Source organism: Bombina bombina, chromosome 5 (genome assembly GCF_027579735.1).
Source record: "Bombina bombina isolate aBomBom1 chromosome 5, aBomBom1.pri, whole genome shotgun sequence".
In the NCBI taxonomy this organism is placed as follows: Eukaryota; Metazoa; Chordata; class Amphibia; order Anura; family Bombinatoridae; genus Bombina; species Bombina bombina.
This window is the reverse complement of record NC_069503.1, coordinates 99,758,244-99,785,193: the sequence shown is the minus strand read 5'-3', so window position 1 is coordinate 99,785,193 and position 26,950 is coordinate 99,758,244. Positions and strand designations below refer to the sequence as shown.

The 26,950-nt window shown below is 46.1% G+C and overlaps 1 protein-coding gene across 1 annotated transcript in view; it reads right to left on the bottom strand.

The window, feature by feature from the left end:
* LOC128661355 (gastrula zinc finger protein XlCGF66.1-like) overlaps window positions 1–26,950 on the bottom strand; it is a 158,523-nt gene that overhangs the window by 99,206 nt on the left and 32,367 nt on the right. The window contains exons 4-6 of the mRNA XM_053715619.1: window positions 8,278–8,425; window positions 2,431–2,529; window positions 2,212–2,283 (exon numbers count right to left, since the gene is read on the bottom strand). Of these exons, the coding sequence (XP_053571594.1) occupies window positions 2,212–2,283; window positions 2,431–2,529; window positions 8,278–8,425 (319 nt within the window). The remainder of the gene's footprint in view (window positions 1–2,211; window positions 2,284–2,430; window positions 2,530–8,277; window positions 8,426–26,950) is intronic.

Sequence of the window (26,950 nt, the reverse complement as noted above, 5' to 3'; positions counted from 1 at the left end):
AGGTCCTTTTTTTCCATCAGGATCTGAAATCTTTCAATTTAAAGGTATGGCGATTGAACGCTTGATTCTTGGTCAAAGAGGTTTCTCTGACTCTGTGATTAATACTATGTTACAGGCTCGTAAATCTGTATCTAGAGAGATATATTATAGAGTCTGGAAGACTTATATTTTTTGCTGTCTTTCTCATCTTTTTTCTTGGCATTCTTTTAGAATACAGAGAATTTTACAGTTTCTTCAGGATGGTTTAGATAAGGGTTTGTCTGCAAGTTCCTTGAAAGGACAAATCTCTGCTCTTTCTGTTCTTTTTCATAGAAAGATTGTTATTCTTCCTGATATTTATTGTTTTGTACAAGCTTTGGTTCGTATAAAACCTGTCATTAAGTCAATTTCTCCTCCTTGGAGTTTGAATTTGGTTCTGGGAGCTCTTCAAGCTCCTCCCTTTGAACCTATGCATTCATTGGTCATTAAATTACTTTCTTGGAAAGTTTTGTTCCTTTTGGCCATCTCTTCTGCCAGAAGAGTTTCTGAATTATCTGCTTTTTCTTGTGAGTCTCCTTTTCTGATTTTTCATCAGGATGAGGCGGTGTTGCGAACTTCTTTTGAATTTTTACCTAAAGTTGTGAATTCCAACAACATTAGTAGAAAAATTGTGGTTCCTTCATTATGTCCTAATCCTAAGAATTCTAAGGAGAAATCATTGCATTCTTTGGATGTTGTTAGAGCTTTGAAATATTATGTTGAAGCTACTAAGTCTTTCCGAAAGACTAATAGTCTATTTGTTATCTTTTCCGGTTCTAGAGAAGGCCAGAAAGCTTCTGCCATTTCTTTGGCATCTTGGTTGAAATCTTTAATTAATCTTGCCTATGTTGAGTCGGGTAAAACTCCACCTCAGAGGATTACAGCTCATTCTACCAGGTCAGTTTCTACTTCCTGGGCGTTTAGGAATGAAGCTTCGGTTGATCACATTTGCAAAGTTGCAACTTGGTCTTCTTTGCATATTTTTACTAAATTCTACCATTTTGATGTATTTTCTTCTTCTAAAGCAGTTTTTGGTAGAAAAGTATTTCAGGCAGCAGTTTCAGTCTGAATCTTCTGCTTATGTTTTTTATTAAACTTTATTTTGGGTGTGGATTATTTTCAGCAGGAATTGTCTGTCTTTATTTTATCCCTCCCTCTCTAGTGACTCTTGTGTGGAAAGATCCACATCTTGGGTAGTCATTATCCCATACGTCACTAGCTCATGGACTCTTGCTAATTACATGAAAGAAAACATAATTTATGTAAGAACTTACCTGATAAATTCATTTCTTTCATATTAGCAAGAGTCCATGAGGCCCACCCTTTTTTGTGGTGGTTATGGTTTTTGTATAAAGCACAATTATTCCAATTCCTTATTTTATATGCTTTCGCACTTTTTTATCACCCCACTTCTTGGCTATTCGTTAAACTGAATTGTGGGTGTGGTGAGGGGTGTATTTATAGGCATTTTAAGGTTTGGGAAACTTTGCCCCTCCTGGTAGGAATGTATATCCCATACGTCACTAGCTCATGGACTCTTGCTAATATGAAAGAAATGAATTTATCAGGTAAGTTCTTACATAAATTATGTTTTACATGAAGCAGAGGGTGAGAGAGAAGGGAAGAGAGGGCATGTGTGTGTATCATTTACATGACGCAGAGGGTGAGAGAGAAGGGAAGAGAGGGCGTGTGTGTATATCATTTACATGAAGCAGAGGGTGAGAGAGAAGGGAAGAGAGGGTGTGTGTGTATCATTTACATGAAGCAGAGGGTGAGAGAGAAGGGAAGAGAGGGTGTGTGTGTACCATTTACATGAAGCAGAGGGTGAGAGAGAAGGGAAGAGAGGGTGTGTGTGTACCATTTACATGAAGCAGAGGGTGAGAGAGAAGGGAAGAGAGGGCGTGTGTGTGTACCATTTACATGAAGCAGAGGGTGAGAGAGAAGGGAAGAGAGGGTGTGTGTGTGTACCATTTACATGAAGCGGAGGGTGAGAGAGAAGGGAAGAGAGGGCGTGTGTGTGTACCATTTACATGAAGCAGAGGGTGAGAGAGAAGATAATACAAGGTAAGGATGTGAACCAAATAGATTTTATTATTACAATCCGTCTGTACTGAGGCTCATCATTTACATAGGGGGAAAACATTTTAGAATGTGAGTTTTCTAACTGTGAAGCTTATACCATAGATCACTCACCTACAAATACATCTGATGGCTGAATATTCTGTTCTCCATGTGATCCTGTGTCTAGATGTTCATCACTGAGACCTGTTAGTTGTAATAAAGAATAAAATTAGTTTTTTGGTTAAATGGATTTAAGTGCAGTTATCTCACACAATCTGATTATACAGTAATATTACACAACACATCAGTATTTGAAAACATTAATAGTAGCTTGTGCCATAGATCTGTTACCTGCAGAGACGTCTGATGGGGTCTCCACAGGCTGAATATTCTGTACAAGTTCTCTACATGATCCTGTGTCTAGATTTTCATCTCTGTGACCTGTTAATTCTAATAAAGAATACAATCAGTTTATTTTGTTAAATTAATATGAAACAATTTTTGTTGCATCTAAATGTATTCAATTAAGAACAAAACATCTGTTACTTTTTGCACTTATACATTTACATATATAAATGAATATATAATCGATTTAACAATAATTCCTCTTGACCCTTTAACTGTGTTTTTAATATTTTTGTTAGGTATAAAATATAATTTATGCTTACCTGATAAATTATTTTCTCTTGTAGTGTAGTCAGTCCACGGGTCATCCATTACTTATGGGATTATAACTCCTCCCTAACAGGAAGTGCAAGAGGATCACCCAAGCAGAGCTGCTACATAGCTCCTCCCCTCTACGTCATTCCCAGTCATTCGACCGAAACCAAACGAGAAAGGAGAAACTATAGGGTGCAGTGGTGACTGGAGTTTAATTCAAATTTAGACCTGCCGTAAAAACAGGGCGGGCCGTGGACTGACTACACTACAAGAGAAAAGAATTTATCAGGTAAGCATAAATTATATTTTCTCTTGTTAAGTGTAGTCAGTCCACGGGTCATCCATTACTTATGGGATACCAATACCAAAGCTAAAAGTACACGGATGACGGGAGGGACAAGGCAGGATCTTTACACGGAAGGAACCACTGCCTGTAAAACCTTTCTCCCAAAAACAGCTTCCGAAGAAGCAAAAGTGTCAAATTTGTAAAATTTTGAAAAAGTGTGAAGTGAAGACCAAGTTGCAGCCTTGCAAATCTGTTCAACAGAGGCCTCATTCTTAAAGGCCCAAGTGGAAGCCACAGCTCTAGTAGAATGTAATTCTTTCAGGAGGCTGCTGTCCAGCAGTCTCATAAGCTAAACGTATTATGCTACGAAGCCAAAAAGAGAGAGAGGTAGCCGAAGCTTTTTGACCTCTCCTCTGTCCAGAATAAACGACAAACAGAGAAAAAGTTTGACGAAAATCTTTAGTTGCCTGCAAATAAAATTTCAGGGCACGGACGACGTCCAGATTGTGCAAAAGTCGTTCCTTCTTTGAAGAAGGGTTAGGGCACAATGATGGAACAAAAATCTCTTGATTGATATTCCTGTTAGTGACTACCTTAGGTAAGAACCCAGGTTTAGTACGCAGAACTACCTTGTCTGAATGAAAAATCAGATAAGGAGAATCACAATGTAAGGCAGATAACTCAGAGACTCTTCGAGCCGAGGAAATAGCCATCAAAAACAGAACTTTCCAAGATAACAGCTTGATATCGATGGAATGAAGGGGTTCAAACGGAATGCCTTGCAGAACGTTAAGAACTAAGTTTAAGCTCCACGGTGGAGCAACAGTCTTAAACACAGGCTTAATCCTAGCCAAAGCCTGACAAAAAGCCTGAACGTCTGGAACTTCTGCCAGACGTTTGTGTAGAAGGATAGACAGAGCTGAAATCTGCCCCTTTAACGAACTAGCAGATAAACCCTTTTCTAAACCTTCTTGTAGAAAAGACAATATCCTAGGAATCCTAACTTTACTCCATGAGTAACTCTTGGATTCGCACCAATATAAATATTTACGCCATATTTTATGGTAAATTTTCCTGGTAACAGGTTTCCTAGCCTGTATCAGGGTATCAATAACTGACTCCGAGAATCCACGCTTTGATAGAATCAAGCGTTCAATCTCCATGCAGTCAGTTTCAGAGAAATTAGATTTGGATGTTTGAAAGGACCCTGCATCAGAAGGTCCTGTCTCAGAGGCAGAGACCAAGGTGGACAAGACGACATGTCCACTAGATCTGCATACCAGGTCCTGCGCGGCCACGCAGGCGCTATCAAAATCACCGATACTCTCTCCTGTTTGATTCTTGCAATCAATCGAGGAAGCATCGGGAATGGTGGAAACACATAAATCATGTTGAAAACCCAAGGTGCTGTCAGAGCATCTATCAGCACCGCTCCCGGATCCCTGGACCTGGATCCGTAACAAGGAAGCTTGGCGTTCTGGCGAGACGCCATGAGATCCAGATCTGGTTTGCCCCAACGATGAATCAGTTGGGCAAAGACCTCCGGATGAAGTTCCCACTCCCCCGGATGAAAGGTCTGGCGACTTAGAAAATCCGCCTCCCAGTTCTCCACGCCTGGGATGTGGATCGCTGACAGGTGGCAAGAGTGAGACTCTGCCCAGCAAATTATCTTTGAGACTTCCAACATCGCTAGGGAACTCCTGGTTCCTCCTTGATGGTTGATGTAAGCCACAGTCGTGATGTTGTCCGACTGAAACTTGATGAACCTCAGAGTTGCTAACTGAGGTCAAGCCAGAAGAGCACTGAAAATTGCTCTTAATTCCAGAATGTTTATTGGAAGGAGACTCTCCTCCTGAGTCCATGATCCCTGAGCCTTCAGGGAATTCCAGACTGCGCCCCAACCTAGAAGGCTGGCGTCTGTTGTTACAATCGTCCAATTTGGCCTGCGGAAGGGCATCCCCTTGGACAGATGTGGCCGAGAAAGCCACCATAGAAGAGAATCTCTGGTCTCTTGATCCAGATTTAGCAGAGGGGACAAATCTGAGTAATCCCCATTCCACTGACTTAGCATGCACAATTGCAGCGGTCTGAGATGCAGGCGCGCAAATGGTACTATGTCCATTGCCGCTACCATTAAGCCGATTACCTCCATGCACTGAGCCACTGACGGGTGTTGAATGGAATGAAGGACACGGCAAGCATTTAGAAGTTTTGATAACCTGGCCTCCGTCAGGTAAATCTTCATTTCTACAGAATCTATAAGAGTCCCTAGAAAGGGAACTCTTGTGAGTGGTAATAGAGAACTCTTTTCTACGTTCACCTTCCACCCATGCGACCTTAGAAATGCCAGAACTATCTCCGTATGAGACTTGGCAGTTTGGCAACTTGACGCTTGTATCAGAATGTCGTCTAGGTACGGAGCTACCGCTATGCCTCGCGGTCTTATCGTTTCCGGATAGGGGGCCCTCACTTCATGCTGTCTTAGGGGCAGCAGCAGGTTTTCTGGCCTGCTTGCCCTTGTTCCAGGACTGGTTAGCTTTCCAGCCCTGTCTGAAGCGAGCAACAGTTCCTTCCTGTCTTGGAGCAGAGGAAGTTGATGCTGCTCCTGCCTTGAAGTTACGAAAGGCACAAAAATTAGACTGTTTAGCCTTTGGTTTGGCCCTGTCTTGAGGCAGAGCATGGCCCTTACCTCCAGTAATATCAGCGATAATTTCTTTCAAGCCGGGCCCGAATAAGGTCTGCCCTTTGAAAGGAATATTAAGCAGTTTAGATTTAGAAGTCACATCAGCTGACCAGGATTTAAGCCACAGCGCTCTGCGCGCTTGAATGGCGAATCCGGAGTTCTTAGCCGTAAGTTTGGTTAAGTGTACTACGGCATCAGAAATAAATGAATTAGCTAGCTTAAGGGCTTTAAGCTTGTTCATAATGTCATCCAATGGAGCCGTGCTAAGGGTCTCTTCCAGAGACTCAAAACAGAATGCCGCCGCAGCAGTGACAGGCGCGATGCATGCAAGGGGTTGCAATATAAAACCTTGTAGAACAAACATTTTCTTAAGGTAACCCTCTAACTTTTTATCCATTGGATCTGAAAAAGCACAGCTATCCTCTACCGGGATAGTGGTGCGCTTAGCCAGAGTAGAAACTGCTCCCTCCACCTTAGGGACCGTCTGCCATAGGTCCCGTGTGGTGGCGTCTATTGGAAACATTTTTCTAAATACAGGAGGGGGTGAAAAGGGCACACCGGGTCTATCCCACTCCTTGTTAATAATTTCTGTTAGCCTTTTAGGTATAGGAAATAAGTCAGTACAGACCGGTACCGCAAAATATTTATCCAGCCTACATACTTTCTCTGGAATTGCAATCGTGTTACAATCATTCAGAGCTGCTAATACCTCCCCTAGTAATACGCGGAGTTTCTCAAGCTTAAATTTAAAATTTGAAATATCTGAATCCAGTTTATTTGGATCAGACCCGTCACCCACAGAATGAAGCTCTCCGTCCTCATGTTCTGCAAATTGTGACGCAGTATCAGACATGGCTCTACTATTATCAGCGCGCTCTGTTCTTACCCCAGAGTAATCGCGTTTACCTCTTAATTCTGGCAATTTAGATAGTACTTCAGTCATAACATTAGCCATGTCTTGCAAAGTGATTTGTATGGGCCGCCCTGATGTACTTGGCGCCACAATATCACGCACCTCCTGAGCGGGAGGCGAAGGTACTGACACGTGAGGAGAGTTAGTCGGCATAACTTCCCCCTCGTGTCTGGTGATATTTTCTTAACATATAAAGTTTGACTTTTATTCAAAGTGACATCTATACATTGAGTGCACAAATTTCTATTGGGCTCCACATTGGCCTTTAAACATAGTGAACAAAGAGATTCATCTGAGTCAGACATGTTTAAACAGACTAGCAATGACACTAGCAAGCTTGGAAAAAAAAACTTTTAAATAAATTTACAAGCTATATAAAAAACGCTACTGCGCCTTTAAGAAACATAAAAATGTGACACAGTTGAATTAACAATGAACCAAATTAGTTAAAGCAACCAAATTTTTACAGAAAATGTATAAAGTTAGCAGAGGATTGAACCCACCAGCAAAAGGATGATTAACCCCTTAATACCCAAAACGGTTAACAGTTGTAATAATAAACGTTTTTAACACAGTCAAACACACTGTCACAGGTCTGCTGTGACTGATTACCTCCCTCAAAACTAGTTTTGGAGACCCCTGGGCTCTGTAGAGACGTCCTGGATCATGGAGGAAGAAATAGGAAGACTGTGACTGAATTTTAACTGCGCAATAAAGCGCTAAAATAGGCCCCTCCCACTCATATTACAACAGTGGGGAAGCTCAGTAAACTGTTTTTATGCAGAAAAAACGACAGCCATGTGGTAAAAAATCATGCCCATAAAGTTTTATCACCAAGTACCTCAGGAAAAACGATTAATGTTTTATAATTGAAACTTATGAAGTGTTATTAATAAGCCTGCTGCCAGTCGTTTTCACTGCAGTGAAGGCTCAAATATTACTTTAAAATTGACAGTTTTTTCTAAGTGAAATTGCATTCCCCAGAAAATACCTCAGAGTATGCATACATACTTATCAGCCTGATACCAGTCGCTACTACTGCATTTAAGGCTGCACTTACATTACATCGGTATTAGCAGTATTTTCTCAGTCAATTCCATTCCTTAGAAAATAATTTACTGCACATACCTCCTTGCAGGTGGGCCCTGCATGCTATCCCCTGTTCTGAAGTTACCTCACTCCTCAGAATGGCCGAGAACAGCAAGTGGATCTTAGTTACGACCGCTAAGATCATAGAAAACTCAGGCAGATTCTTCTTCTAATGCTGCCTGAGAACAAACAACACACTCCGGTGTCGTTTAAAATAACAAACTTTTGATTGAAGAAATAAAAACTAAGTTTAAAAACACCACAGTCCTCTCACACGTCCTATCTTTAGTTAGGTGCAAGAGAATGACTGGGAATGACGTAGAGGGGAGGAGCTATGTAGCAGCTCTGCTTGGGTGATTCTCTTGCACTTCCTGTTAGGGAGGAGTTATAATCCCATAACTAATGGATGACCCGTGGACTGACTACACTTAACAAGAGAAAACTAGTTTATAATCAGACAGCTCATTAGATCACGCATGATAGATTCGCTGTAGATTTGCTCTGTTAGTCACGTCAGTAGTGTATGTGCAATTCCTGAGTGAGATATTTATTACTACACAGCGTTACCTGAGCTCTCGTTTCCTGGGATCTCCATAGTCCTTAGTCCTTGGCGAGTCTCCATCATGACGTCCTTGTAAAGCTCCTTGTGTCCCTCTATATAATCCCACTCCTCCATAGAGAAATACACGGCAACATCATCGCACTTTATAGGCACCTGAAACACACACAACTCATTCAGCGCTGACACAGGGACTGGTTCTGTCACACACTTTACTGACAGAGCCAGGAGAGTGTTACTGAGAACAAGCAGAGACACAGAAGGTAGGAAATACACACAGGGCCAGATGGGTCAGTAAAGTGAGTCACTGTGCCCTGACACTGATATAATGTCACATTCAGCACTGACACAGGGACTGGTTCTGTCACACACTTTACTGACAGAGCCAGGATAGTGTTACTGAGAACAAGCAGAGGCACAGACAGAAGGTAGGAAATACACACAGGGCCAGATGGGTCAGTAAAGTGAGTCACTGTGCCCTGACACTGATATAATGTCACATTCAGTGCTGACACAGGGACTGGTTCTGTCACACACTTTACTGACAGGGCCAGGATAGTGTTACTGAGAACAAGCAGAGACACAGAAGGTAGGAAATACACACAGGGCCAGATGGGTCAGTAAAGTGAGTCACTGTGCCCTGACGCTGATATAATGTCACATTCAGCGCTGACACAGGGACTGGTTCTGTTACACACTTTACTGACAGAGCCAGGATAGTGTTACTGAGAACAAGCAGAGACACAGACAGAAGGTAGGAAATACACACAGGGCCAGATGGGTCAGTAAAGTGAGTCACTGTGCCCTGATGCTGATATAATGTCACATTCAGCGCTGACACAGGGACTGGTTCTGTCACACACTTTACTGACAGAGCCAGGATAGTGTTACTGAGAACAAGCAGAGACACAGACAGAAGGTAGGAAATACACACAGGGCCAGATGGGTCAGTAAAGTGAGTCACTGTGCCCTGACACTGATATAATGTCACATTCAGCGCTGACACAGGGACTGGTTCTGTCACACACATTACTGACAGAGCCAGGAGAGTGTTACTGAAAACAAGCAGAGACACAGACAGAAGGTAGGAAATACATACAGGGCCAGATGGGTCAGTAAAGTGAGTCACTGTGCCCTGACACTGATATAATGTCACATTCAGCGCTGACACAGGGACTGGTTCTGTCACACACTTTACTGACAGAGCCAGGATAGTGTTACTGAGAACAAGCAGAGACACAGACAGAAGGTAGGAAATACACACAGGGCCAGATGGGTCAGTAAAGTGAGTCACTGTGCCCTGACGCTGATATAATGTCACATTCAGCGCTGACACAGGAACTGGTTCTGTCACACACTTTACTGACAGAGCCAGAATAGTGTTACTGAGAACAAGCAGAGACACAGACAGAAGGTAGGAAATACACACAGGGCCAGATGGGTCAGTAAAGTGAGTCACTGTGCCCTGACACTGATATAATGTCACATTCAGCGCTGACACAAGGACTGGTTCTGTCACACACTTTACTGACAGAGCCAGGAGAGTGTTACTGAGAACAAGCAGAGACACAGACAGAAGGTAGGAAATACACACAGGGCCAGATGGGTCAGTAAAGTGAGTCACCGTGCCCTGACGCTGATATAATGTCACATTCAGCGCTGACACAGGCACTGGTTCTGTCACACACTTTACTGACAGAGCCAGGAGAGTGTTACTGAGAACAAGCAGAGACACAGAAGGTAGGAAATACACACAGGGCCAGATGGGTCAGTAAAGTGAGTCACTGTGCCCTGACACTGATATAATGTCACATTCAGCGCTGACACAGGGACTGGTTCTGTCACACACTTTACTGACAGAGCCAGGAGAGTGTTACTGAGAACAAGCAGAGACACAGACAGAAGGTAGGAAATACACACAGGGCCAGATGGGTCAGTAAAGTGAGTCACTGTGCCCTGACACTGATATAATGTCACATTCAGCGCTGACACAGGGACTGGTTCTGTCACACACTTTACTGACAGAGCCAGGAGAGTGTTACTGAGAACAAGCAGAGACACAGACAGAAGGTAGGAAATACACACAGGGCCAGATGGGTCAGTAAAGTGAGTCACTGTGCCCTGACACTGATATAATGTCACATTCAGTGCTGACACAGGGACTGGTTCTGTCACACACTTTACTGACAGAGCCAGGATAGTGTTACTGAGAACAAGCAGAGACACAGACAGAAGGTAGGAAATACACACAGGGTCAGATGGGTCAGTAAAGTGAGTCACTGTGCCCTGACACTGATATAATGTCACATTCAGCACTGACACAGGGACTGGTTCTGTCACACACTTTACTGACAGAGCCAGGAGAGTGTTACTGAGAACAAGCAGAGACACAGACAGAAGGTAGGAAATACACACAGGGCCAGATGGGTCAGTAAAGTGAGTCACTGTGCCCTGACACTGATATAATGTCACATTCAGCACTGACACAGGGACTGGTTCTGTCACACACTTTACTGACAGAGCCAGGAGAGTGTTACTGAGAACAAGCAGAGACACAGAAGGTAGGAAATACACACAGGGCCAGATGGGTCAGTAAAGTGAGTCACTGTGCCCTGACACTGATATAATGTCACATTCAGCGCTGACACAGGGACTGGTTCTGTCACACACTTTACTGACAGAGCCAGGACAGTGTTACTGAGAACAAGCAGAGACACAGACAGAAGGTAGGAAATACACACAGGGCCAGATGGGTCAGTAAAGTGAGTCACTGTGCCCTGACACTGATATAATGTCACATTCAGCACTGACACAGGGACTGGTTCTGTCACACACTTTACTGACAGAGCCAGGATAGTGTTACTGAGAACAAGCAGAGAAACAGAAGGTAGGAAATACACACAGGACCAGATGGGTCAGTAAAGTGAGTCACTGTGCCCTGACACTGATATAATGTCACATTCAGCGCTGACACAGGGACTGGTTCTGTCACAAACTTTACTGACAGAGCCAGGAGAGTGTTACTGAGAACAAGCAGAGACACAGACAGAAGGTAGGAAATACACACAGGGCCAGATGGGTCAGTAAAGTGAGTCACTGTGCCCTGACACTGATATAATGTCACATTCAGCGCTGACACAGGGACTGGTTCTGTCACACACTTTACTGACAGAGCCAGGATAGTGTTACTGAGAACAAGCAGAGACACAGACAGAAGGTAGGAAATACACACAGTGCCAGATGGGTCAGTAAAGTGAGTCACTGTGCCCTGACACTGATATAATGTCACATTCAGCGCAGACACAGGGATTGGTTCTGTCACACACTTTACTGACAGAGCCAGGAGAGTGTTACTGAGAACAAGCAGAGACACAGACAGAAGGTAGGAAATACACACAGGGACAGATGGGTCAGTAAAGTGAGTCACTGTGCCCTGATGCTGATATAATGTCACATTCAGCGCTGACACAGGGACTGGTTCTGTCACACTTTACTGACAGAGCCAGGATAGTGTTACTGAGAACAAGCAGAGACACAGAAGGTAGGAAATACACACAGGGCCAGATGGGTCAGTAAAGTGAGTCATTGTGCCCTGACACTGATATAATGTCACATTCAGCACTGACACAGGGACTGGTTCTGTCACACACTTTACTGACAGAGCCAGGATAGTGTTACTGAGAACAAGCAGAGACACAGACAGAAGGTAGGAAATACACACAGGGCCAGATGGGTCAGTAAAGTGAGTCACTGTGCCCTGACACTGATATAATGTCACATTCAGCACTGACACAGGGACTGGTTCTGTCACACACTTTACTGACAGAGCCAGGAGAGTGTTACTGAGAACAAGCAGAGACACAGACAGAAGGTAGGAAATACATACAGGGCCAGATGGGTCAGTAAAGTGAGTCACTGTGCCCTGACGCTGATATAATGTCACATTCAGCGCTGACACAGGGACTGGTTCTGTCACACTTTACTAACAGAGCCAGGATAGTGTTACTGAGAACAAGCAGAGACACAGACAGAAGGTAGGAAATACACACAGGGCCAGATGGGTCAGTAAAGTGAGTCACTGTGCCCTGAAGCTGATATAATGTCACATTCAGCGCTGACACAGGGACTGGTTCTGTCACACACTTTACTGACAGAGCCAGGATAGTGTTACTGAGAACAAGCAGAGACACAGACAGAAGGTAGGAAATACACACAGGGCCAGATGGGTCAGTAAAGTGAGTCACTGTGCCCTGACACTGATATAATGTCACATTCAGCACTGACACAGGGACTGGTTCTGTCACACACTTTACTGACAGAGCCAGGATAGTGTTACTGAGAACAAGCAGAGACACAGACAGAAGGTAGGAAATACACACAGGGCCAGATGGGTCAGTAAAGTGAGTCACTGTGCCCTGACACTGATATAATGTCACATTCAGCACTGACACAGGGACTGGTTCTGTCACACACTTTACTGACAGAGCCAGGATAGTGTTACTGAGAACAAGCAGAGACACAGACAGAAGGTAGGAAATACACACAGGGCCAGATGGGTCAGTAAAGTGAGTCACTGTGCCCTGAAGCTGATATAATGTCACATTCAGCGCTGACACAGGGACTGGTTCTGTCACACACTTTACTGACAGAGCCAGGAGAGTGTTACTGAGAACAAGCAGAGACACAGACAGAAGGTAGGAAATACACACAGGGCCAGATGGGTCAGTAAAGTGAGTCACTGTGCCCTGACACTGATATAATGTCACATTCAGCGCTGACACAGGGACTGGTTCTGTCACACACTTTACTGACAGAGCCAGGAGAGTGTTACTGAGAACAAGCAGAGACACAGACAGAAGGTAGGAAATACACACAGGGCCAGATGGGTCAGTAAAGTGAGTCACTGTGCCCTGACACTGATATAATGTCACATTCAGCACTGACACAGGGACTGGTTCTGTCACACACTTTACTGACAGAGCCAGGAGAGTGTTACTGAGAACAAGCAGAGACACAGACAGAAGGTAGGAAATACACACAGGGCCAGATGGGTCAGTAAAGTGAGTCACTGTGCCCTGACGCTGATATAATGTCACATTCAGCGCTGACACAGGGACTGGTTCTGTCACACACTTTACTGACAGAGCCAGGAGAGTGTTACTGAGAACAAGCAGAGACACAGACAGAAGGTAGGAAATACACACAGGGCCAGATGGGTCAGTAAAGTGAGTCACTGTGCCCTGACACTGATATAATGTCACATTCAGCGCTGACACAGGGACTGGTTCTGTCACACACTTTACTGACAGAGCCAGGAGAGTGTTACTGAGAACAAGCAGAGACACAGACAGAAGGTAGGAAATACACACAGGGCCAGATGGGTCAGTAAAGTGAGTCACTGTGCCCTGACACTGATATAATGTCACATTCAGCTCTGACACAGGGACTGGTTCTGTCACACACTTTACTGACAGAGCCAGGAGAGTGTTACTGAGAACAAGCAGAGACACAGACAGAAGGTAGGAAATACACACAGGGCCAGATGGGTCAGTAAAGTGAGTCACTGTGCCCTGACACTGATATAATGTCACATTCAGCGCTGACACAGGGACTGGTTCTGTCACACACTTTACTGACAGAGCCAGGAGAGTGTTACTGAGAACAAGCAGAGACACAGACAGAAGGTAGGAAATACACACAGGGCCAGATGGGTCAGTAAAGTGAGTCACTGTGCCCTGACACTGATATAATGTCACATTCAGCGCTGACACAGGGACTGGTTCTGTCACACACTTTACTGACAGAGCCAGGAGAGTGTTACTGAGAACAAGCAGAGACACAGACAGAAGGTAGGAAATACACACAGGGCCAGATGGGTCAGTAAAGTGAGTCACTGTGCCCTGACACTGATATAATGTCACATTCAGCGCTGACACAGGGACTGGTTCTGTCACACACTTTACTGACAGAGCCAGGAGAGTGTTACTGAGAACAAGCAGAGACACAGACAGAAGGTAGGAAATACACACAGGGCCAGATGGGTCAGTAAAGTGAGTCACTGTGCCCTGACACTGATATAATGTCACATTCAGCGCTGACACAGGGACTGGTTCTGTCACACACTTTACTGACAGAGCCAGGAGAGTGTTACTGAGAACAAGCAGAGACACAGACAGAAGGTAGGAAATACACACAGGGCCAGATGGGTCAGTAAAGTGAGTCACTGTGCCCTGACACTGATATAATGTCACATTCAGCGCTGACACAGGGACTGGTTCTGTCACACACTTTACTGACAGAGCCAGGAGAGTGTTACTGAGAACAAGCAGAGACACAGACAGAAGGTAGGAAATACACACAGGGCGAGATGGGTCAGTAAAGTGAGTCACTGTGCCCTGACACTGATATAATGTCACATTCAGCGCTGACACAGGGACTGGTTCTGTCACACACTTTACTGACAGAGCCAGGAGAGTGTTACTGAGAACAAGCAGAGACACAGACAGAAGGTAGGAAATACACACAGGGCCAGATGGGTCAGTAAAGTGAGTCACTGTGCCCTGACACTGATATAATGTCACATTCAGCGCTGACACAGGGACTGGTTCTGTCACACACTTTACTGACAGAGCCAGGAGAGTGTTACTGAGAACAAGCAGAGACACAGACAGAAGGTAGGAAATACACACAGGGCCAGATGGGTCAGTAAAGTGAGTCACTGTGCCCTGACACTGATATAATGTCACATTCAGTGCTGACACAGGGACTGGTTCTGTCACACACTTTACTGACAGAGCCAGGAGAGTGTTACTGAGAACAAGCAGAGACACAGACAGAAGGTAGGAAATACACACAGGGCCAGATGGGTCAGTAAAGTGAGTCACTGTGCCCTGACACTGATATAATGTCACATTCAGCGCTGACACAGGGACTGGTTCTGTCACACACTTTACTGACAGAGCCAGGATAGTGTTACTGAGAACAAGCAGAGACACAGACAGAAGGTAGGAAATACACACAGGGCCAGATGGGTCAGTAAAGTGAGTCACTGTGCCCTGACGCTGATATAATGTCACATTCAGCGCTGACACAGGGACTGGTTCTGTCACACACTTTACTGACAGAGCCAGGAGAGTGTTACTGAGAACAAGCAGAGACACAGACAGAAGGTAGGAAATACACACAGGGCCAGATGGGTCAGTAAAGTGAGTCACTGTGCCCTGACACTGATATAATGTCACATTCAGCGCTGACACAGGGACTGGTTCTGTCACACACTTTACTGACAGAGCCAGGAGAGTGTTACTGAGAACAAGCAGAGACACAGACAGAAGGTAGGAAATACACACAGGGCCAGATGGGTCAGTAAAGTGAGTCACTGTGCCCTGACGCTGATATAATGTCACATTCAGCGCTGACACAGGGACTGGTTCTGTCACACACTTTACTGACAGAGCCAGGAGAGTGTTACTGAGAACAAGCAGAGACACAGACAGAAGGTAGGAAATACACACAGGGCCAGATGGGTCAGTAAAGTGAGTCACTGTGCCCTGACACTGATATAATGTCACATTCAGCGCTGACACAGGGACTGGTTCTGTCACACACTTTACTGACAGAGCCAGGAGAGTGTTACTGAGAACAAGCAGAGACACAGACAGAAGGTAGGAAATACACACAGGGCCAGATGGGTCAGTAAAGTGAGTCACTGTGCCCTGACACTGATATAATGTCACATTCAGCGCTGACACAGGGACTGGTTCTGTCACACACTTTACTGACAGAGCCAGGAGAGTGTTACTGAGAACAAGCAGAGACACAGACAGAAGGTAGGAAATACACACAGGGCCAGATGGGTCAGTAAAGTGAGTCACTGTGCCCTGACACTGATATAATGTCACATTCAGCGCTGACACAGGGACTGGTTCTGTCACACACTTTACTGACAGAGCCAGGATAGTGTTACTGAGAACAAGCAGAGACACAGACAGAAGGTAGGAAATACACACAGGGCCAGATGGGTCAGTAAAGTGAGTCACTGTGCCCTGACACTGATATAATGTCACATTCAGCGCTGACACAGGGACTGGTTCTGTCACACACTTTACTGACAGAGCCAGGAGAGTGTTACTGAGAACAAGCAGAGACACAGACAGAAGGTAGGAAATACACACAGGGCCAGATGGGTCAGTAAAGTGAGTCACTGTGCCCTGACACTGATATAATGTCACATTCAGCGCTGACACAGGGACTGGTTCTGTCACACACTTTACTGACAGAGCCAGGAGAGTGTTACTGAGAACAAGCAGAGACACAGACAGAAGGTAGGAAATACACACAGGGACAGATGGGTCAGTAAAGTGAGTCACTGTGCCCTGACACTGATATAATGTCACATTCAGCGCTGACACAGGGACTGGTTCTGTCACACACTTTACTGACAGAGCCAGGAGAGTGTTACTGAGAACAAGCAGAGACACAGACAGAAGGTAGGAAATACACACAGGGCCAGATGGGTCAGTAAAGTGAGTCACTGTGCCCTGACGCTGATATAATGTCACATTCAGCGCTGACACAGGGACTGGTTCTGTCACACACTTTACTGACAGAGCCAGGAGAGTGTTACTGAGAACAAGCAGAGACACAGACAGAAGGTAGGAAATACACACAGGGCCAGATGGGTCAGTAAAGTGAGTCACTGTGCCCTGACACTGATATAATGTCACATTCAGCGCTGACACAGGGACTGGTTCTGTCACACACTTTACTGACAGAGCCAGGATAGTGTTACTGAGAACAAGCAGAGACACAGAAGGTAGGAAATACACACAGGGCCAGATGGGTCAGTAAAGTGAGTCACTGTGCCCTGACACTGATATAATGTCACATTCAGCGCTGACACAGGGACTGGTTCTGTCACACACTTTACTGACAGAGCCAGGATAGTGTTACTGAGAACAAGCAGAGACAGACAGAAGGTAGGAAATACACACAGGGCCAGATGGGTCAGTAAAGTGAGTCACTGTGCCCTGACACTGATATAATGTCACATTCAGCGCTGACACAGGGACTGGTTCTGTCACACACTTTACTGACAGAGCCAGGAGAGTGTTACTGAGAACAAGCAGAGACACAGACAGAAGGTAGGAAATACACACAGGGCCAGATGGGTCAGTAAAGTGAGTCACTGTGCCCTGACACTGATATAATGTCACATTCAGCGCTGACACAGGGACTGGTTCTGTCACACACTTTACTGACAGAGCCAGGAGAGTGTTACTGAGAACAAGCAGAGACACAGGAAGGTAGGAAATACACACAGGGCCAGATGGGTCAGTAAAGTGAGTCACTGTGCCCTGACACTGATATAATGTCACATTCAGCGCTGACACAGGGACTGGTTCTGTCACACACTTTACTGACAGAGCCAGGAGAGTGTTACTGAGAACAAGCAGAGACACAGACAGAAGGTAGGAAATACACACAGGGCCAGATGGGTCAGTAAAGTGAGTCACTGTGCCCTGACACTGATATAATGTCACATTCAGCGCTGACACAGGGACTGGTTCTGTCACACACTTTACTGACAGAGCCAGGAGAGTGTTACTGAGAACAAGCAGAGACACAGACAGAAGGTAGGAAATACACACAGGGCCAGATGGGTCAGTAAAGTGAGTCACTGTGCCCTGACACTGATATAATGTCACATTCAGCGCTGACACAGGGACTGGTTCTGTCACACACTTTACTGACAGAGCCAGGAGAGTGTTACTGAGAACAAGCAGAGACACAGACAGAAGGTAGGAAATACACACAGGGCCAGATGGGTCAGTAAAGTGAGTCACTGTGCCCTGACACTGATATAATGTCACATTCAGCGCTGACACAGGGACTGGTTCTGTCACACACTTTACTGACAGAGCCAGGAGAGTGTTACTGAGAACAAGCAGAGACACAGACAGAAGGTAGGAAATACACACAGGGCCAGATGGGTCAGTAAAGTGAGTCACTGTGCCCTGACACTGATATAATGTCACATTCAGCGCTGACACAGGGACTGGTTCTGTCACACACTTTACTGACAGAGCCAGGAGAGTGTTACTGAGAACAAGCAGAGACACAGACAGAAGGTAGGAAATACACACAGGGCCAGATGGGTCAGTAAAGTGAGTCACTGTGCCCTGACACTGATATAATGTCACATTCAGCGCTGACACAGGGACTGGTTCTGTCACACACTTTACTGACAGAGCCAGGAGAGTGTTACTGAGAACAAGCAGAGACACAGACAGAAGGTAGGAAATACACACAGGGCCAGATGGGTCAGTAAAGTGAGTCACTGTGCCCTGACACTGATATAATGTCACATTCAGCGCTGACACAGGGACTGGTTCTGTCACACACTTTACTGACAGAGCCAGGAGAGTGTTACTGAGAACAAGCAGAGACACAGACAGAAGGTAGGAAATACACACAGGGCCAGATGGGTCAGTAAAGTGAGTCACTGTGCCCTGACACTGATATAATGTCACATTCAGCGCTGACACAGGGACTGGTTCTGTCACACACTTTACTGACAGAGCCAGGAGAGTGTTACTGAGAACAAGCAGAGACACAGACAGAAGGTAGGAAATACACACAGGGCCAGATGGGTCAGTAAAGTGAGTCACTGTGCCCTGACACTGATATAATGTCACATTCAGCGCTGACACATGGGACTGGTTCTGTCACACACTTTACTGACAGAGCCAGGAGAGTGTTACTGAGAACAAGCAGAGACACAGACAGAAGGTAGGAAATACACACAGGGCCAGATGGGTCAGTAAAGTGAGTCACTGTGCCCTGACACTGATATAATGTCACATTCAGCGCTGACACAGGGACTGGTTCTGTCACACACTTTACTGACAGAGCCAGGAGAGTGTTACTGAGAACAAGCAGAGACACAGACAGAAGGTAGGAAATACACACAGGGCCAGATGGGTCAGTAAAGTGAGTCACTGTGCCCTGACACTGATATAATGTCACATTCAGCGCTGACACAGGGACTGGTTCTGTCACACACTTTACTGACAGAGCCAGGAGAGTGTTACTGAGAACAAGCAGAGACACAGACAGAAGGTAGGAAATACACACAGGGCCAGATGGGTCAGTAAAGTGAGTCACTGTGCCCTGACACTGATATAATGTCACATTCAGCGCTGACACAGGGACTGGTTCTGTCACACACTTTACTGACAGAGCCAGGAGAGTGTTACTGAGAACAAGCAGAGACACAGACAGAAGGTAGGAAATACACACAGGGCCAGATGGGTCAGTAAAGTGAGTCACTGTGCCCTGACACTGATATAATGTCACATTCAGCGCTGACACAGGGACTGGTTCTGTCACACACTTTACTGACAGAGCCAGGAGAGTGTTACTGAGAACAAGCAGAGACACAGACAGAAGGTAGGAAATACACACAGGGCCAGATGGGTCAGTAAAGTGAGTCACTGTGCCCTGACACTGATATAATGTCACATTCAGCGCTGACACAGGGACTGGTTCTGTCACACACTTTACTGACAGAGCCAGGAGAGTGTTACTGAGAACAAGCAGAGACACAGACAGAAGGTAGGAAATACACACAGGGCCAGATGGGTCAGTAAAGTGAGTCACTGTGCCCTGACACTGATATAATGTCACATTCAGCACTGACACAGGGACTGGTTCTGTCACACACTTTACTGACAGAGCCAGGATAGTGTTACTGAGAACAAGCAGAGACACAGACAGAAGGTAGGAAATACACACAGGGCCAGATGGGTCAGTAAAGTGAGTCACTGTGCCCTGACACTGATATAATGTCACATTCAGCGCTGACACAGGGACTGGTTCTGTCACACACTTTACTGACAGAGCCAGGAGAGTGTTACTGAGAACAAGCAGAGACACAGACAGAAGGTAGGAAATACACACAGGGCCAGATGGGTCAGTAAAGTGAGTCACTGTGCCCTGACACTGATATAATGTCACATTCAGCGCTGACACAGGGACTGGTTCTGTCACACACTTTACTGACAGAGCCAGGAGAGTGTTACTGAGAACAAGCAGAGACACAGACAGAAGGTAGGAAATACACACAGGGCCAGATGGGTCAGTAAAGTGAGTCACTGTGCCCTGACACTGATATAATGTCACATTCAGCGCTGACACAGGGACTGGTTCTGTCACACACTTTACTGACAGAGCTAGGAGAGTGTTACTGAGAACAAGCAGAGACACAGACAGAAGGTAGGAAATACACACAGGGCCAGATGGGTCAGTAAAGTGAGTCACTGTGCCCTGACACTGATATAATGTCACATTCAGCGCTGACACAGGGACTGGTTCTGTCACACACTTTACTGACAGAGCCAGGAGAGTGTTACTGAGAACAAGCAGAGACACAGACAGAAGGTAGGAAATACACACAGGGCCAGATGGGTCAGTAAAGTGAGTCACTGTGCCCTGACACTGATATAATGTCACATTCAGCGCTGACACAGGGACTGGTTCTGTCACACACTTTACTGACAGAGCCAGGAGAGTGTTACTGAGAACAAGCAGAGACACAGACAGAAGGTAGGAAATACACACAGGGCCAGATGGGTCAGTAAAGTGAGTCACTGTGCCCTGACGCTGATATAATGTCACATTCAGTGCTGACACAGGGACTGGTTCTGTCACACACTTTACTGACAGAGCCAGGAGAGTGTTACTGAGAACAAGCACAGACACAGACAGAAGGTAGGAAATACACACAGGGCCAGATGGGTCAGTAAAGTGAGTCACTGTGCCCTGACACTGATATAATGTCACATTCAGCGCTGACACAGGGACTGGTTCTGTCACACACTTTACTGACAGAGCCAGGAGAGTGTTACTGAGAACAAGCAGAGACACAGACAGAAGGTAGGAAATACACACAGGGCCAGATGGGTCAGTAAAGTGAGTCACTGTGCCCTGACACTGATATAATGTCACATTCAGCGCTGACACAGGGACTGGTTCTGTCACACACTTTACTGACAGAGCCAGGAGAGTGTTACTGAGAACAAGCAGAGACACAGACAGAAGGTAGGAAATACACACAGGGCCAGATGGGTCAGTAAAGTGAGTCACTGTGCCCTGACACTGATATAATGTCACATTCAGCGCTGACACAGGGACTGGTTCTGTCACACACTTTACTGACAGAGCCAGGATAGTGTTACTGAGAACAAGCAGAGACACAGACAGAAGGTAGGAAATACACACAGGGCCAGATGGGTCAGTAAAGTGAGTCACTGTGCCCTGACACTGATATAATGTCACATTCAGCGCTGACACAGGGACTGGTTCTGTCACACACTTTACTGACAGAGCCAGGAGAGTGTTACTGAGAACAAGCAGAGACACAGACAGAAGGTAGGAAATACACACAGGGCCAGATGGGTCAGTAAAGTGAGTCACTGTGCCCTGACACTGATATAATGTCACATTCAGCGCTGACACAGGGACTGGTTCTGTCACACACTTTACTGACAGAGCCAGGAGAGTGTTACTGAGAACAAGCAGAGACACAGACAGAAGGTAGGAAATACACACAGGGCCAGATGGGTCAGTAAAGTGAGTCACTGTGCCCTGACACTGATATAATGTCACATTCAGCGCTTACACAGGGACTGGTTCTGTCACACACTTTACTGACAGAGCCAGGAGAGTGTTACTGAGAACAAGCAGAGACACAGACAGAAGGTAGGAAATACACACAGGGCCAGATGGGTCAGTAAAGTGAGTCACTGTGCCCTGACACTGATATAATGTCACATTCAGCGCTGACACAGGGACTGGTTCTGTCACACACTTTACTGACAGAGCCAGGAGAGTGTTACTGAGAACAAGCAGAGACACAGACAGAAGGTAGGAAATACACACAGGGCCAGATGGGTCAGTAAAGTGAGTCACTGTGCCCTGACACTGATATAATGTCACATTCAGCGCTGACACAGGGACTGGTTCTGTCACACACTTTACTGACAGAGCCAGGAGAGTGTTACTGAGAACAAGCAGAGACACAGACAGAAGGTAGGAAATACACACAGGGCCAGATGGGTCAGTAAAGTGAGTCACTGTGCCCTGACACTGATATAATGTCACATTCAGCGCTGACACAGGGACTGGTTCTGTCACACACTTTACTGACAGAGCCAGGAGAGTGTTACTGAGAACAAGCAGAGACACAGACAGAAGGTAGGAAATACACACAGGGCCAGATGGGTCAGTAAAGTGAGTCACTGTGCCCTGACACTGATATAATGTCACATTCAGCGCTGACACAGGGACTGGTTCTGTCACACACTTTACTGACAGAGCCAGGATAGTGTTACTGAGAACAAGCAGAGACACAGACAGAAGGTAGGAAATACACACAGGGCCAGATGGGTCAGTAAAGTGAGTCACTGTGCCCTGACTCTGATATAATGTCACATTCAGCGCTGACACAGGGACTGGTTCTGTCACACACTTTACTGACAGAGCCAGGAGAGTGTTACTGAGAACAAGCAGAGACACAGACAGAAGGTAGGAAATACACACAGGGCCAGATGGGTCAGTAAAGTGAGTCACTGTGCCCTGACACTGATATAATGTCACATTCAGCGCTGACACAGGGACTGGTTCTGTCACACACTTTACTGACAGAGCCAGGAGAGTGTTACTGAGAACAAGCAGAGACACAGACAGAAGGTAGGAAATACACACAGGGCCAGATGGGTCAGTAAAGTGAGTCACTGTGCCCTGACACTGATATAATGTCACATTCAGCGCTGACACAGGGACTGGTTCTGTCACACACTTTACTGACAGAGCCAGGAGAGTGTTACTGAGAACAAGCAGAGACACAGACAGAAGGTAGGAAATACACACAGGGCCAGATGGGTCAGTAAAGTGAGTCACTGTGCCCTGACACTGATATAATGTCACATTCAGCGCTGACACAGGGACTGGTTCTGTCACACACTTTACTGACAGAGCCAGGAGAGTGTTACTGAGAACAAGCAGAGACACAGACAGAAGGTAGGAAATACACACAGGGCCAGATGGGTCAGTAAAGTGAGTCACTGTGCCCTGACGCTGATATAATGTCACATTCAGCGCTGACACAGGGACTGGTTCTGTCCACACACTTTACTGACAGAGCCAGGAGAGTGTTACTGAGAACAAGCAGAGACACAGACAGAAGGTAGGAAATACACACAGGGCCAGATGGGTCAGTAAAGTGAGTCACTGTGCCCTGACACTGATATAATGTCACATTCAGCGCTGACACAGGGGACTGGTTCTGTCACACACTTTACTGACAGAGCCAGGAGAGTGTTACTGAGAACAAGCAGAGACACAGACAGAAGGTAGGAAATACACACAGGGCCAGATGGGTCAGTAAAGTGAGTCACTGTGCCCTGACACTGATATAATGTCACATTCAGCGCTGACACAGGGACTGGTTCTGTCACACACTTTACTGACAGAGCCAGGAGAGTGTTACTGAGAACAAGCAGAGACACAGACAGAAGGTAGGAAATACACACAGGGCCAGATGGGTCAGTAAAGTGAGTCACTGTGCCCTGACACTGATATAATGTCACATTCAGCGCTGACACAGGGACTGGTTCTGTCACACACTTTACTGACAGAGCCAGGAGAGTGTTACTGAGAACAAGCAGAGACACAGACAGAAGGTAGGAAATACACACAGGGCCAGATGGGTCAGTAAAGTGAGTCACTGTGCCCTGACACTGATATAATGTCACATTCAGCGCTGACACAGGGACTGGTTCTGTCACACACTTTACTGACAGAGCCAGGAGAGTGTTACTGAGAACAAGCAGAGACACAGACAGAAGGTAGGAAATACACACAGGGCCAGATGGGTCAGTAAAGTGAGTCACTGTGCCCTGACACTGATATAATGTCACATTCAGCGCTGACACAGGGACTGGTTCTGTCACACACTTTACTGACAGAGCCAGGATAGTGTTACTGAGAACAAGCAGAGACACAGACAGAAGGTAGGAAATACACACAGGGCCAGATGGGTCAGTAAAGTGAGTCACTGTGCCCTGACACTGATATAATGTCACATTCAGCGCTGACACAGGGACTGGTTCTGTCACACACTTTACTGACAGAGCCAGGATAGTGTTACTGAGAACAAGCAGAGACACAGAAAGAAGGTAGGAAATACACACAGGGCCAGATGGGTCAGTAAAGTGAGTCACTGTGCCTGACACTGATATAATGTCACATTCAGCGCTGACACAGGGGACTGGTTCTGTCACACACTTTACTGACAGAGCCAGGAGAGTGTTACTGAGAACAAGCAGAGACAGACAGAAGGTAGGAAATACACACAGGGCCAGATGGGTCAGTAAAGTGAGTCACTGTGCCCTGACACTGATATAATGTCACATTCAGCGCTGACACAGGGACTGGTTCTGTCACACACTTTACTGACAGAGCCAGGAGAGTGTTACTGAGAACAAGCAGAGACACAGACAGAGGGTAGGAATACACACAGGGCCAGAAGGGTCAGTATAGTGAGTCACTGTGCCTGACACTGATATAATGTCACATTCAGCGCTGACACAGGGACTGGTTCTGTCACACACTTTACTGACAGAGCCAGGAGAGTGTTACTGAGAACAAGCAGAGACACAGACAGAAGGTAGGAAATACACACAGGGCCAGATGGGTCAGTAAAGTGAGTCACTGTGCCCTGACACTGATATAATGTCACATTCAGCGCTGACACAGGGACTGGTTCTGTCACACACTTTACTGACAGAGCCAGGAGAGTGTTACTGAGAACAAGCAGAGACACAGACAGAAGGTAGGAAATACACACAGGGCCAGATGGGTCAGTAAAGTGAGTCACTGTGCCCTGACACTGATATAATGTCACATTCAGCTCTGACACAGGGACTGGTTCTGTCACACACTTTACTGACAGAGCCCAGGAGAGTGTTACTGAGAACAAGCAGAGGACAGACAGAAGGTAGGAAATACACACAGGGCCAGATGGGTCAGTAAAGTGAGTCACTGTGCCCTGACACTGATATAATGTCACATTCAGCGCTGACACAGGGACTGGTTCTGTCACACACTTTACTGACAGAGCCAGGAGAGTGTTACTGAGAACAAGCAGAGACACAGACAGAAGGTAGGAAATACACACAGGGCCAGATGGGTCAGTAAAGTGAGTCACTGTGCCCTGACACTGATATAATGTCACATTCAGCGCTGACACAGGGACTGGTTCTGTCCACACACTTTACTGACAGAGCCAGGAGAGTGTTACTGAGAACAAGCAGAGACACAGACAGAAGGTAGGAAATACACACAGGGCCAGATGGGTCAGTAAAGTGAGTCACTGTGCCCTGACACTGATATAATGTCACATTCAGCGCTGACACAGGGACTGGTTCTGTCACACACTTTACTGACAGAGCCAGGAGAGTGTTACTGAGAACAAGCAGAGACACAGACAGAAGGTAGGAAAATACACACAGGGCCAGATGGGTCAGTAAAGTGAGTCACCTTGCCCTGACGCTGATATAATGTCACATTCAGCGCTGACACAGGGACTGGTTCTGTCACACACTTTACTGACAGAGCCAGGAGAGTGTTACTGAGAACAAGCAGAGACACAGACAGAAGGTAGGAAATACACACAGGGCAGATGGGTCAGTAAAGTGAGTCACTGTGCCCTGACACTGATATAATGTCACATTCAGCGCTGACACAGGGACTGGTTCTGTCACACACTTTACTGACAGAGCCAGGAGAGTGTTACTGAGAACAAGCAGAGACACAGACAGAAGGTAGGAAATACACACAGGGCCAGATGGGTCAGTAAAGTGAGTCACTGTGCCCTGACACTGATATAATGTCACATTCAGCGCTGACACGGGGACTGGTTCTGTCACAGACTTTACTGACAGAGCCAGGATAGTGTTACTGAGAACAAGCAGAGACAAATACAGAAGGTAGGAAATACACACAGGGCCAGATGGGTCAGTAAAGTGAGTCACTGTGCCCTGACACTGATATAATGTCACATTCAGCGCTGACACAGGGACTGGTTCTGTCACACACTTTACTGACAGAGCCAGGATAGTGTTACTGAGAACAAGCAGAGACACAGACAGAAGGTAGGAATACACACAGGGCCAGATGGGTCAGTAAAGTGAGTCACTGTGCCCTGTACACTGATATAATGTCACATTCAGCGCTGATACAGGGACTGGTTCTGTCACACACTTTACTGACAAGAGCCAGGAGAGTGTTACTGAGAACAAGCAGAGACACAGACAGAAGGTAGGAAATACACACAGGGCCAGATGGGTCAGTAAAGTGAGTCACTGTGCCCTGACACTGATATAATGTCGACATTCAGATCTGACACAGGGACTGGTTCTGTCACACACTTTACTGACAGAGCCAGGAGAGTGTTACTGAGAACAAGCAGAGACACAGACAGAAGGTAGGAAATACACACAGGGCCAGATGGGTCAGTAAAGTGAGTCACTGTGCCCTGACACTGATATAATGTCACATTCAGCGCTGACACAGGGACTGGTTCTGTCACACACTTTACTGACAGAGCCAGGAGAGTGT